The sequence below is a fragment of the Alnus glutinosa genome, chromosome 4 (assembly GCF_958979055.1).
Source record: "Alnus glutinosa chromosome 4, dhAlnGlut1.1, whole genome shotgun sequence".
Lineage (NCBI taxonomy): Eukaryota > Viridiplantae > Streptophyta > Magnoliopsida > Fagales > Betulaceae > Alnus > Alnus glutinosa.
The window spans coordinates 34,936,690-34,950,820 of record NC_084889.1 but is presented as its reverse complement, the minus strand read 5'-3'; the positions used below and the strand labels follow the sequence as shown (position 1 = coordinate 34,950,820).

Sequence of the window (14,131 nt, the reverse complement as noted above, 5' to 3'; positions counted from 1 at the left end):
TTCAATTGAAATAAATAAGAGTCATTTAATTGTGAGAATTTAATATTATCGTATTTAACGGTGTAAATGATGTAATATCATTTGATTTATTTTTAATAACAAACCAACATATTTATTATGTAAACATCATCTATATTCGTTAATATAATAATATTAAATTCTGATCCTAAAATGAATCCTTAGTAAAATTACTTGAAATGGTATGAAGAGGAAGTCTTGGAAAGTTTTTGTTAGCACAGTAGTAGCTCCTTTAGGGCAAGTCTATGAGGTGCCATAAGATATGAGATTATTTTATATTTATGAAAAGAATTGTACGTGATGTATTAAATTGTCAAGAGGCTTTTTGTTATTTCATTATTGCTTTTTGAGATGGTAGTTTTGTCATCAATAGATATCTGCACACTTGAACTGAAATATCCCACAAGAATAAATGCAGCCAATTCCCATCTACTTGCAGAACCCACAAAATGATAATCTAGGAATTATTTCCATGGTACTAGCCAACTGCTTGTACCAGTTCACAAAGCAACAACCAAAGATAGCTTGATATTCCTGTAAGAACTGTAAATATGAAAAATAAATTTGACAAATTAGTACAGAGTTGGATTTTTTACATGAAAAATAAGCTTGACAAATTAGTCAGAGCCTAGAAGACCTAGAAGTAGTGGTGTCAAAGACCTAGAGGTAGAATCCGGATTTGTTTGACAACATTAAAATTTGCATTCTGGCTTGGATAAAGTTTGTAGAACCATCTACACCTCCAGCTGTGGAACACAAGCACCAAAGTCTGAGTTGAACTCTGATCACAACATTTGCTGATGAAGATCAGCTGCCTGCTGGGCGAGCTCCACCATCATAGCCTCATCAAAGAACTTGTTAATGCTCACATCTTCACTCATTCCCTGCCAAATTCAATGCCAACTCCAACATTATTACAGCTTAGATGCAGGTTTTCTAGTTATACATTATTGTGCAAATTGCATGTTCAATAAAATTAAAATTATCATAGTTCTATATCCTGTAAGGGGCGTGTGTTTCTTTAGGGCTTTTCTAGAGGATTTGGGGAAGGAAGAGAGGAAATCAAATGGATAATAGACTGGAATTCATTAAAAGATAGGGAGCATTCGAGAGGTCTATTCTCCTGGATACAATTTAGCAACTTAGGATTCTTTTTTCATCCATTCTTCTCCTCTAGCTCGCCTTAAATAGCCGTTGCATTCTGTTAGGACATCCAACAGAATGTACAGCTGTGATATTCCTTCTAGAAATCTAAGGAATTACATAAAATGAAAGATGCTAAACAACAAGCTAAAAAAATACTGGAAAAGAAATAACATAGATTCAGCCAACGTTCTAGACTATTCCTTGCTACGTGTGAATAGATGAGCTGGCTTAGTGATCCTACCACCATACTCGCCCTCTACCTCTAGCCAGGGCACTCCTTCAGTAACAGACCCATAACATATCCACAGACAAATTTATATGATTTTGCAGCATCCACCTCCAGATCTTTCTCAGATTGTGCAGCAAATGCAGCAACAACAAGGGTACAAAAAATTACCTCCCTAGATGTTTATTATGTCATGTCCTAAATGATAAATGACAGAAAGCACACATATTTAATCATGCTGGAGACTACTTGAAAAGCATATCATGTAACACACGTCTTTTGTAATTTTTTTTCTTGATGGTAAGTTATTCTTGCTGAGTCTTGAAGCCACAACTTTACCCTTCATAAAATTCTTATCGTTTTTCTTTCTTTTCTGGATGGGTGAAGCTTTTTGTAAATCTATAAAAGACGTTTGGAGCTTCTTTGTTTTTTTTTTTTTTTTTTTTTATAGAAAATAAGAAAAGAAAAAGAAGGCACTCTAAGAGATATTAAAACAAACACAACACAAATCAAAGCACAACTGTGAATCTAAAATTTAAATCTATAAACAGAAAAGACGTTTTAGAGCATTTTTCAAAGAAGACAATCTAGAATGAATTAAAGAAAAAAAAAAAAAAGACTTCAAAGTGAGAGACGCGGGGGGGGGGGGGGGGGGTGGTTTAGAGAGAGAGTTCAAATTGATATCTTGGTCTGAATAAGAGAGAGACAGAGAAGGGAGGGAGAGCAGCAATACCTTTCTCCGCCTTGTCTTCACCATAAATTCACGAGCAAGGTGCTGAATTGGGGCCGGTTCAAGTGGCCGCAGAACAATGCTCTTGTCCAGAGGGTCCCCAGGAACGATAGCCCAATGATCAAACACCGAGAGGCAAAAAGCTTGTCCTTGAGTATGGTACCTCAAGTCTGTCTCAAAACCAAATGATTCTATGACAGGTAAAAATGCCTGTAATCCAATGCAAAAAATAAATAAATATAGGAAACAAGATAAGAATTCAAGCATATATATATATATTCAAATTATACTCGACAACATTCCACACTGACCAATGGCCTCAAAAAAATTTCCATGAGAGCAAGATTAAATTATGCTGGCTCAAAACAGGCCAAACATAGAATTCAATCATCCAGAGGTTAATTCAACATCCCCAAATTTTCTATCTCAAGCCATCTAGGGCATTGTTTACAAATGTATTCTATGGTTTTCATGTTCTATTCTCAAAGTTGATGAAGATTGGATTGAAGATTGGATGCAAACTGTCCTCACTCTCACAATAGTTCCTGAAACCATCAGTTAAAAGCATTTCCCAAAGGGTCCCTATGTAGATAAAGGTTAGTCAGCAAACCTTAACAATATAAGCTGGGGTCCCTGGTTGAGGAACATCAGCTGTAACATGCCCACGCCTGCGAGATAACACTGTGTAGATTGCAGAGACACAGTCGATTGGGGTTTGTATCTGACACAACAGAATCACAAATTAGTTTCAGCTCCAAGTTTATGCATCAATATAAGTCATATATCAAAATGATTATTTTTTTTGAGAATCTCCATCCTAAAGCAACTTCAAGAAAAAAGAGCAATTACTTAAACTTATAAACTAAAAAAATTTACACGTTTTATTTTAGTATCAAAAGAGACTAAGGAATATTTGAGAAGACTGTTAGGAGATCTGAAAAACAATTATTCTCCTCAACTTTCATTCCGACACTCATCACATTAACCACCATTTTGTGTCCTCAGTCACACCAAAGAAACAGCCAATCAAACATTTTCCATAAAAATGTAATCTTATCTTGATGATAAAAGTCGCACACAATTACCTCTACATAATACATTGGTTCCATAAGGCGTGGGGTTGCCATAAGGAAAGCTGAATAGGCCACACGTCGAGCGGTAGGAATGATTTGACCAGATCCCCGATGCAGTGGCTCAGGTGCAATCCTTGCATCAACTATTTTGAACTTAACATTCCTTATGGGTTCATCACAGAGAGGTCCTTCTCGAGCACCCCATTGAAATCTGTCCAAAATACAGAAAACCATTAATGGTGGGCTTTAAGTGAGACCATGAGCAGAAAAGAAGACGTTATTCATTTACCCCTGAACAATGGAATCCTTGACAGCATTCAGCAAATTCTTGTCAACTTCACCTGAGAGTGTGTCGTCTAATAGAATGTTAGGACCCTGCATGTATGGCATTTCGTCAAATGAGTGCCATACAATATTTTGTTCAATACGAGAGTCGAATATCTTATCAAATGAAAAGATTGTACAATATTTGGTTTAAGACATAAAAGAGCACAAGAATAGCAACCAAGGCAACCAAGGCAACCAAGGATAACAAGAAAACAATAAAATTGGTATTGCTTTCCTTTTAATTGCATAAAAAGCAAGCACACAAATACACTCACACGCTTCATACTTGCTCATTAGAGACATATGCCCATAACCGTACCCAGTAATATTCTGAAAGGAAGAATTCAATTACCTGCTTGTCGGGGCCAAATGCCCATATGGACCGTGATGCAAGCACATCCCAGTGATGATTCTTCTCAAAGAATTCACCAATTCGCTTTCTACTCCAATCAATGCTCACTTCACCATTCTCAATTTGCTCCGCAATTCCTCTCTCCAAAGGCTCTGCAATCTAGAAAATGAGAATAGGTATAAGTGATCATATTGCCGGAACAGAATTGCATAAGATTTGGACGGCTTCCTTACCATGGTTATTTTATTCTTTTTGTTTGGCGTTTCAGCAAAACATTTCATTGATGAAGACTCCACCACAGTTTCACAGAACGAAACAACAGGATCAGCTACCTGCATTTCAAGTAAAGCATAAGAAGGAATCACATGCCCATGAGCACAAAGTACATCCCTCAAAAAAAGGAAACAGAAGATTTGGAAGAGAATATTTAATGGTAGGTGCTGAAGTTTTTTGAAGAAAAAAAAAAAGGAAGCATGAGGAAACAAACACCTTGACTTCTACTTCAGAATAGAGCTCTCTAAGGTCCTTCATGATTGAATCCAAGTACAACTCTCCTGTGCCTAAAATAGTGTGCTCCCCCGACTCCTCAACTTTTGTAATGGCTAGAGGATAGCTCTTGCTGATCTTCCTAAGACCCTCCACCATTTTAGGCAACTCACTTGGATTTAAAGGCTCAGTAGCCGTTTTCACAACTGGAAGAGTGTTGAACTGGAGAGGCCGGAAGATGTAGACATCCTCATAACGTGCCACATCCTCATCACAAAGTGTGGCAGTTTTCATTATGGAAGCATCCACGCCTTCAATGAGAACCCAAGAACCAGCAGGAGCCTCGGCTATTGGCGTCCTATCTCGAGCTTGATAAACCCATAATTTTGTCACTTCTTTTACTGTCATGTCCTCCTCATCATCTGGGGAATAGCCTTCTCCTAAAACACGTACAGTCTGCCCTGTCCTAATCCTGCCACTATAGACCCTACCAAAAGCATCAAAGACACTACAGTCTGACTTGGGGTACAGCTTGGTCACATTAACCATTAAAGGCCCATCAGGATCACAATTCTTCATGGTCTTGTAGATCATAGAGTCTTTTGGCCCAGTATATATATGATCAACCTTCCTTGTTGCAGCAGCTTTGGGGGAAGGTATATGCTGAACCAGCATATCAGTAAAGCCTGAGGCATTACCAAAAACTGAGCTACAAGCCAGCCTCAGCAAAGGCCTGACGTTTAATTTGTAAGCTGCATTTGGAAGAGTGACGCCAAATTCCACAAGAGTAGCTTCCACACTCTTTTTATGTTCGCCAATCACTTGGCTATATATTCTGTAAAGGGGTTCAAGCACAAACTGGACAAATGATCTTTCCCCTCCACCTGGAGGGGGTTTCTTCCTAAAAACTCGAGCATCCGGATGATAATATTGATCTCCCCAGAGCCGAGATGCAAACTTATCAGCATCAAATGGGATCCCGTGGAGTTTGACATATAGTTTAGCAAATGATTGCAAAGTGAAGGACCACCCTGCTGTAGCACTTGCAAAACAAACATTTCCAGCAGCTGGGTCTATAACTGGCACATTGCCAACAATAGAAGTGGCAGCAGATATGTTGTTATTGATGACTTCCAACGTATGCCTTAGCTTAAAGTAAGCATCCTTTGGGGGCAGTTTAAGTTCTGTTATCAGCCTGTCAACCTGTAGAACAAAAAGTTTGATATAAGATTTCAAGGGTATCTAGAAGTTCATGGCATCATTAAACATACTCAATGGGATTTTAAAACTGACACTTAAAACTTCCAAATTCACACAAACAATAGGTAGGCACTCCACACACACACACACACACAGATTTACCTTATTGATTACAACTACAATAGGTAGGCGATCTTGGATTGCATGGCGTATAGCCCTCTCTGTATTTACCTGTGCATCACAGAATATTGTACAACATATTAATATCAAGAAGTCTATCATGTTCACGGACATTATACTGCAATAAAAAGTAGCGATATCAATTAACACCTTAACCCTGAAGGCAACTGATATAAATGAATTAAGACATGGTTGAAACTACACAAAGCATATTGTTTTATCTCTCCAATTAGCCAAGGTTTACAAAATCAACTTCCTAATCTCCTGTCTACATGGATGCCCATAACCAGGCAACCAACTATCTCAGGTTTTACACTTCATGGTTAAACTTATCTTCAGTCGTTGATGGACATCAAGTAGATTCTTAGAATTTTGTTTCAGAGCCAATTCATGAATTAAACCACAGAGTTATAGGCTATACCAAATCCTAAAAAAGTTAAAAAGATTAACTATTAACCCTTTGGATAAAAGAAGAAAATTACTTACCATTACTCCTTCAGCAGCATCCACAATCAATACAGCGCCATCGGCAAGTCTGAGAGCAGCAGTCATTTCATCAGAGAAATTAACATGCCCAGGGGTGTCCATAATGTTACACAGGTACGATTTTGAATTGCTATCTTCAAGAACAAGCGACATTGGAACTGCTTTAATTGATATCCTTCTCTCTTGTTCATCAATCCTCGTATCTGTGTACCTCAAATGCTTCTCGCTGTGCGCATCAAATGTGGACATATGGTGTGTTTGCTCAATCAACATATCCATGAAGACAGTTTTCCCATGCTGAAGGTGACCGACAAGAGCAACATTCCGAACCAGAATGGGATTTGACATGAGACCCACAAGAAATTGGGTAGGAACATACATGGAAGAATCCTTCACCCCAACCTCAAACTTGATATTCCTAACAGGTTTAATTATTGGTTGCTCCAAAGGTTGCTCATCTTCATCCATAACCAACGTTTCAACATCTTCACCATAAACCTCTTCAGCAGTCGGGTAGTACTTCTTGTCCTCAGCAAGGACAATCTGGTTATCCATATCAATGTCAGTTGAAGCCGTTATCCACCCATTTGAGGCAGCGGCTGCATCCTCACCATCCGATTCCTCGGCCTCTTCAGTGGGCCTGTCTTCAAGATCTTCATCTTCATCTTCTCTGTCACTCTCTCCGTCAGACTCAATTTCAGGTCCAATATAGTTTCCGAACTCATCATATAAACTATCATCCATGTTCTTTTCCAAATCTGCAATGTCCCATAAACAATTAGAGCTCCTTACAAACAACAAAGTTTCTTACATTGAAAATTAATTCTATTCGAGCTTGGCTTTTATGTACTCAAATTGACAGAAACACAAACTGGGTCATTGATTTACAAAATCTTGAACCTATATGGTTAATTTTTTTTCTTTTTAATTCATCCTACAATTTTTGCTCTAACGGGATTCAAACAGTCAAATAACTCAAGAACTGTATATTCCACATATAGTCTAGCACACCCTTTACCATTACATGCACTAAAAACGATTTTATCCAATATTTTACTTAAACCAAAGAGGAAAAAATATGAACCCAAAACCTCAAATGGGTCTCTAATTAAGCAAAACCTGCACATGGGTCTCAAATTTTTTCGAATGATTTTGCTTGGCAGGGCTTAAACATATCGAAAAAACAACCCTTTGTTTCTTATTTCAAATGGGTCATATATAGAACACATAAATCAATGGAATTCACATCCACAAAACATAAATCACCTATACATAAATAAAACATACTCACATTCTTACTTAAAAACATACACAAAGACAGAACATTGAAGGAAGAAAATTAAGTACCTGAAGAGAGCGAGAGGCTTCGTAGGCTACGAACAGTGACTCCCAGAAGAAGCGGAACAAGAAGGTTTCAAATAGGGAGAGTAGAAATGAGGGTTTATCAGAGTGACTACGAGACACTACGAGAGATTTTAGGTGCTTCTTATGTTCTCTTTTTCTCTAGTTGACAATTGTACCCTCAAAGCCAGTTAAGAGAGCTGGGCTCAGTTCAAGTATGGGCCCCGAAACCCATTCAATGGATTCGAATATCCAACCATTTACTGCTTAAATTGTTGGGCGAACTCAAATATGACCCGTCTGTCAAAATAAATTGTTGGACAGTTCAAAATTTATTTAAACAGATAAGTTCTATGCACTTTCCCACAATGTGTTGTCCAAATTGCCATCGATCTAAAAATCTCAATCTCCATTTGATCCCAAGCCCTCTTCGAGTATTAAAAGACTTTCATCATGCATGGAAATTAAAGTTAAGATTATTTGTTAATGCATTTAATGAGTGTTTTTTGCGTTTGCTTTGAAAGCGTGTTTTTTTTTTTTTGATAAACATTCGTACTGATTTCATTCATTAAACGGGTAAACAACAAGAGCATAAAACTCTTAATGGACCAGAGTAGGTAACTCTGAAATTACAATCTCTCTAATACTATTCGGATAACAATCAAGCCAAACTCGATCTGCGACAAACTGAATTCCCTCTTTTGCAAGCGTATGTGCCGCTGAGTTCGCATCTCTTGGCCTATGACAAACCTTCCAATCCCGAAAAAACCGGAGGACTTCGTGAATATCAGCCACAATGTGTCCATACTTTCCCCAATTTAATCCTGGTTTATTGATAGAATGTACCACTTGAAGGGAATCTCCTTCTACCATGATTCTGTCCAGCCCTCTGTTCTTACAAAATTCAACAGCTTTCAAAGCCGCTATGGACTCCCCAACAACCGGATCAAAAATAAAATCCACCACCTGACTAGCAGCTGCATGAACCTTACCCTTGGAATCTCTTATTAACAAACCAATACCCATCCTGCCATTTTTGTTGTCTAAAGCCACATCACAGTTAATTTTATAAAAACTGGAAGGAGGAGGGACCCATCTCACTATAGATGTTTCTGCCCGAGTCTTCAGTACCGATTCAAAATGTCCCTTTCTTTTCAGAGAATCCCGATATTCGTTAATGAAAGTTGTAGAAATCTTTATTATTTCATTTGGGTGGATAAACTCCCCATCATGAACCACCGAATTCCTCCTAAACCAAATACGTCTAGCAATCTCTGCATGAACTTCAACCTCATCCCCACTGCACCTATCAAATAGATACTCCATAACTTCTGCAAAAGAATAGCCAGCAACATAGCTCTTTTGAATCAGTCTTCCCCCTGCCCCCCAAACATCAACCGCCGAAGGACAATCCCATAAAATGTGCTTCGCCGTTTCCAATTCTTTCTTGCAAAACAAACATAAAGGGTCAAGAGAAATACCTTTCTTTTGTAAATTATCTTTCGTTGGAAGGATATTTTGACATGCACGCCAAATGAAAACCTTAACCGGATTTGGGACCTTCATTCCCCATATCAACTTCCACAAGTTTTGATCATTTCCATTGTTAGAACATTCACCCCGTGTTACCTCTTGCCTATCTTTCTCAATATAGTAGGCACTCCGAACGGTAAATTCTCCATTTGAGGACCCCCGCCATATCAGCATATCAGGATTTCCATATTTGCTAAGAGGAATGGAAAAAATTATATCAGCCTCCTCCTTGGAAAATTTATTCGTAATGTGACATAAATGTAAAATTTATTTTTGTATTTTTAAAAGTGTTTTGTATTTAAATTGTTTGTTAATTTTTTTTTTTTTAAAAAAAATATTTAAGAAGAGAAAATAAAAGGCACGAAACAAAGTTTTAACAACCGAGCCCTAAAGCTCAATTTGTTATGTGATTCATTTACATCAATCATAAAATTCAACCAAATTAGGCGGTGGATATGTTTTTGTTTATTTTCTTTTAATGACAAAGGATACAATAAGCAACATTTGGAAAAAAAAAAAAAAAAAAAAAAAAAAAAAAAAAAAATTGCCTTCCAATTAATGCAACAGAAGACCTTCTCTTGGAGGTAAAGAGTACTATTTAACTATGAGTGCAGTTATTAATATTATAACTTTTATTACAGAGACCTGATTGATGCACAATAATTGTGCAACTATTGTGCACCTTTGTAGAGACATAGGATGGGACCCATGTGGTGGTCTTATCACATGAGTCTCACTCATGCATAATAGTTGCACAGAGATCTTTTTCCTTTAGTACAAGCCCCTAGAAAGTCATGTGGCATGGACGTGATACACTTATCATTCCTGTCATTAAATATTAACCACTGCATAAGTACCCAAAGTATTTTCCTATAAGAATTAAGAGAAAATGGTTTTTGTAGGCATAATAATGATAAGTCTTTCTTATGGTAATTTTGATCGGACTAATGTTGGGAAATTAAAAAGATTAGGACTTGAGAGCCTAAGCAGTAAGCAGTACCAGGCAGGGTTAAAGCTAATTGGTTCCAGAAGTAACTAAGAAATACAGAACTTTGTAGAAAAATTGTGTGAAAATAAAAGGCTTTGGAAGAATGGTATAAAAGAATAAAAGAATTAAATGAACCTATTTACTGTGGGTTTATTTTCCAGTCCTCTTTTGCTCTGCATGATTAGTGTGTGGTAACCGTTGTGCCATCACTTTGAAGCCAACTGAGGGACGGTATGCAAAGACAAATTTCAAACTATTTCTTAACAAGTTTGGCTTAGCACATGTAAAAATTAACGAAAATGAAAGTAAATGGCCAAGATAAAGTTCAAACTCAAAAATTATGTCTATGCGACGTACGTGTGCATAAAGAGTCGTCGTATTTTGACAATTTCTTGTGAATGATTGCCCACCGTAAAAATAACTATGTTCATTAACAAACGTTGACAAGAATTAAAGAGTGAAAAGAGAGGAAGAAGAAGAAGAAGAGCAACCCAGATGCATTGTGCTCCATTTATTAATAATAGTTATCACAGCAGAGTTAAAACACAGTTGTAATAGCATGGTTCCTTCGTACTCTTCTAGATCTACACCAAATAACCCTCCAGTTATTCACTGATTATACATAATGGAGGTTATGATTATTATTTGGCCACATAACAAGTCCCTCATGACTAGAAAAGCTGGAACAGTAAAACATTGGCATTAAATTTGGACTATCTATAGTCCTAGTCACACCATTTAAGGCACACGTACATAAGCTTCAACATAGTGCGCGCAATTAGTGGTGATGATGGGGAGGGTGTGGTTTGTGGGGGTCATGAGGGCCCGGACCGCCCGGACCTCCTGGTGGAGGCGCCTGTGGACCTGGAGGAGGAGGGCCATGATGAGGTGGAGGTGGCTCATGATGATGCGGCCCTGGAGGTGGCGGTGGCTGATGTGGCGGCCCGTGATGAGGGTCGTGTGGTGGTGGAGGGTTATGCATCTTCTTGCTCCTTTTTGTTGTTCTTCCTAGCTGGGATGCTTTTACTAATTGGTGCCTAGCTCCCAAGTGTGTGAGAACTTTAGAAGGTTGGGGCACTTATATATAGTAAGGGGTTCACCCGTATGTCGTCACAAATTCACAATGTGTGGATAATATGTTGTCCTGATATATATCTTCAATTTATTATTTTAAAAAACATGTTTTAAATTTGTGCGGTGATGAATATCCATTCGAATACCGCATCTTAACTATTGAAGAAGAGATCGATGAATGAGAGAGAAAGGTCATGTCTTTTCATCGTCCCACCCCTCTTTGTCTTGGTGGGAGGGCTCTCGTTTCAGGTCCAGGCTAGTGGATGAGGATGCAGTATATGCTTGGCTCTATTGCATATGACACATGCACATGCATTATCAAGGTAAATTGTCCATTAGTGGCAGAGGGCCAGAGGCTGATTATCGTAATGGATAATATGTTGTAATATGAAGTTTTTAATTACTATATATAATCTCACATTGAGTTTTAAACTGACTTAGCAATCCGCGTGACATTATTACGTCAACTACAATCAAATTCAATTGTTTAGCGACCGACGTGATAAATATTAAATACTACGTGAATTATTATATCATTTTGTAAATAACTTGTAGTAAAAAAAAATAAAAAAATTGAGTACCCATATATAACAACACTCAATTTGAAAAATATTTGAAGTACTACCATTTTCACTATAATCTCCTTATAAACGCAAATGATTGTTTGCATTTTTTTTTTTTTTTTTTTTTGAATAAGATTGTTTGCATTTTATGAAAATGAGTGTCATGTAAACTATCTGATACAGAATGAGACAAGAATAAATTGGTCATTTAGTTTTATTTAAATTATTAGTTTTATTTGAATTTAATTATGGCATTGACCCAAAGTTTAAGTTATTTGTAATTCAATAATGGGTTTGGCCCAAAGTCAATCATATTAGTTTAAGTTATTTATAATCCAATAATGGACTTAGCCCAAAGTTAGTCACATTAGGTTTAGTTTATGAGCCTTTTAAGCATAATATTCTATTGTAATATACAGATTATGATTGAATAAAAAAAATGTTTGCTTCTTGGAGGTGTGAGTCGTCCTCTATTATGTGGTGGTGAGACGCTGGTTTGTTCTATCATCTTTGTTATTTTGGTGAGACTCTAAATTAACGCAAGATTTATATTTATTTTATTTTATTTTCGTATCCGTGCTGCGTCACTATTACATCAGTTGTCTTTATTTCAATTCAAGGATGACATTCTAATGAACATGATTTAATGACCGGGACCCACGCACAGGACAAGTTGTCTTTAAAAACGCGTGGATCCCACATTTAATAAATAAAATAATAAAAATTTAAATCAACAAAAAAAAATTAAAAGAAATTTTTTTTTAAAAAAAAAAAAAAAAAAGCAGAGAGGTGGCTGCCGGTTACACCCCCCCTTGGGGGTGGCCGCGCAGTCACCCCGGACCCTCGGCCACCCCCAAATTAAAACCACCACCTTCATCCTTTTTTTTTTTTTTTTAATTTTAATTTTAATTATGTTTTTTTTTAAAAAAAATTATTTATTTATTTTTTAATTAAACAATCAATATATAATAAATTATTATTCCACACAACTTTTCACAATACCAATCATTATACACAACTTTTCAAACTTCCAATAATTTCTTACAATTAAAAAATAATATTTTTCAATCTAAAAATTCAACACCCAAACACATTTTTTTGCCTTGAAATTTGTAAAGAGAATTAGAATTCAATTCTGATTTCAAAAATTCAATACCCAAACACACCAGCACCAGGCAAGTTTGAGGCTAATTGGTCCCAAAAGTAACTAAGAAATACAGAACTTTATAGAAAATTTTGTGTGAAAATAAAAGGCTTTGGAAGAATTGGTATAAAAGAATTAAATGAACCTATTTACTTTGGGTTTATTTTCCAGTCCTCTTTTGCCCTGCATGATTAATTAGTATGTGGTAACTGTTGTGCCATCACTTTGTTCATAGATCATAAGCCAACTGAAAGGGATGGAATGCAAAGACAAACTTACATGGGTTAAAAGAAACGATGAATTTAATCATTTAATTATTATTTTACTCATGTATGAGTTCAAATTATTTCTTAACAAGCGAGGCTTAGCGCATATAAAATTTAACGAAAATAAAAGTAAATGACGAAAACAAAGTTCGAACTAAAAAATCATGTCTATGCAACGTACGTGCGCATAAAGAGTCATCGTATTTTGACAGTTTCTTGTGAATGATTGCCCACCGTAAAAATAACTATGTTCATTCACAAACGTTGACAAGAATTGAAGAGTGAAAAGAGAGGAGGAAGAAGAAGAAGAAGAGTAACCCAGATACACTGTGCTCCATTTATTAATAATAGTTATCACAGCAGAGTTGAAACACAGTTGTAATAGCATATATGGTTCCTACTCTTCTAGATCTCCACAAAATAACCCTCCAGTTATTCACTGAATATACATGATGGAGGTTATGATTTTTTTTTTTTTTTTTTGAACAAGAAGCATGCTTTATTATTCGGCCATAAAGCAAAACAAGTCCCTGGCCTCATGACTAGAAAAGCTGGAACAGTAAAACATTGGCATTAAATTTGGACTATCTATTGTCCTAGCTAGTCACACCATTTAGGGCACACATAAGCTTCAACATAGTGCAACTAGTGGTGATTATAGGGAGGGCGTGGTTTGTGGGGGTCACAAAGGCCCGGACCGCACCGACCTCCTCGTGGAGGCGCCTGTGGACCTGGAGGAGAAGGGCCATGATGAGGAGGAGGTGGCTCATGATGATGTGGCCCTGGAGGAGGCGGTGGCTGATGCGGCGGCCCGTGATGAGGGTCGTGTGGTGGTGGAGGGTTATGCATCTTCTTGCTCCTTTTTGTTCTATTTCTTAGCTGGGATGCTTTTACTAATTGGTGCCTCCCAATTGCGGGAGAACTTGAGAAGGTTGGGGCACTTATATATAATAAGGGGTTCACCTGTATGCCATCACAATGTCTGGATAATATGTTGT

The 14,131-nt window shown here is 37.1% G+C and overlaps 1 protein-coding gene across 1 annotated transcript; it reads right to left on the bottom strand.

Annotated features, from left to right (window-relative positions):
• Positions 1 to 527: 527 nt before the first annotated feature.
• Positions 528 to 7,714, bottom strand: LOC133865824 (110 kDa U5 small nuclear ribonucleoprotein component CLO). The gene is made up of 11 exons (XM_062302311.1): positions 7,572 to 7,714; positions 6,225 to 6,982; positions 5,721 to 5,789; positions 4,362 to 5,561; positions 4,106 to 4,204; positions 3,873 to 4,031; positions 3,483 to 3,568; positions 3,206 to 3,404; positions 2,731 to 2,841; positions 2,124 to 2,330; positions 528 to 902 (listed from the first exon to the last, which is right to left on the bottom strand). The coding sequence occupies exons 2-11, from the start codon at positions 6,966 to 6,968 to the stop codon at positions 804 to 806; spliced, it is 2,973 nt and encodes a 990-aa protein (XP_062158295.1). The 5' UTR covers positions 6,969 to 6,982; positions 7,572 to 7,714; the 3' UTR covers positions 528 to 803.
• Positions 7,715 to 14,131: the final 6,417 nt, after the last annotated feature.

What these genes read in the sequence shown, in the direction of transcription:
- LOC133865824 (XM_062302311.1), bottom strand. Translation starts at nt 6,968, where the DNA reads ATGGATGATAGTTTATATGATGAGTTCGGAAACTATATTGGACCTGAA. An exon ending in CATTTGGCCCCGACAAGCAG is followed by an intron (nt 3,569 to 3,872) that starts GTAATTGAATTC and finishes CCATACATGCAG; the next exon opens with GGTCCTAACATTCTATTAGA. An exon ending in CCCCAGCTTATATTGTTAAG is followed by an intron (nt 2,331 to 2,730) that starts GTTTGCTGACTA and finishes ATTGGATTACAG; the next exon opens with GCATTTTTACCTGTCATAGA.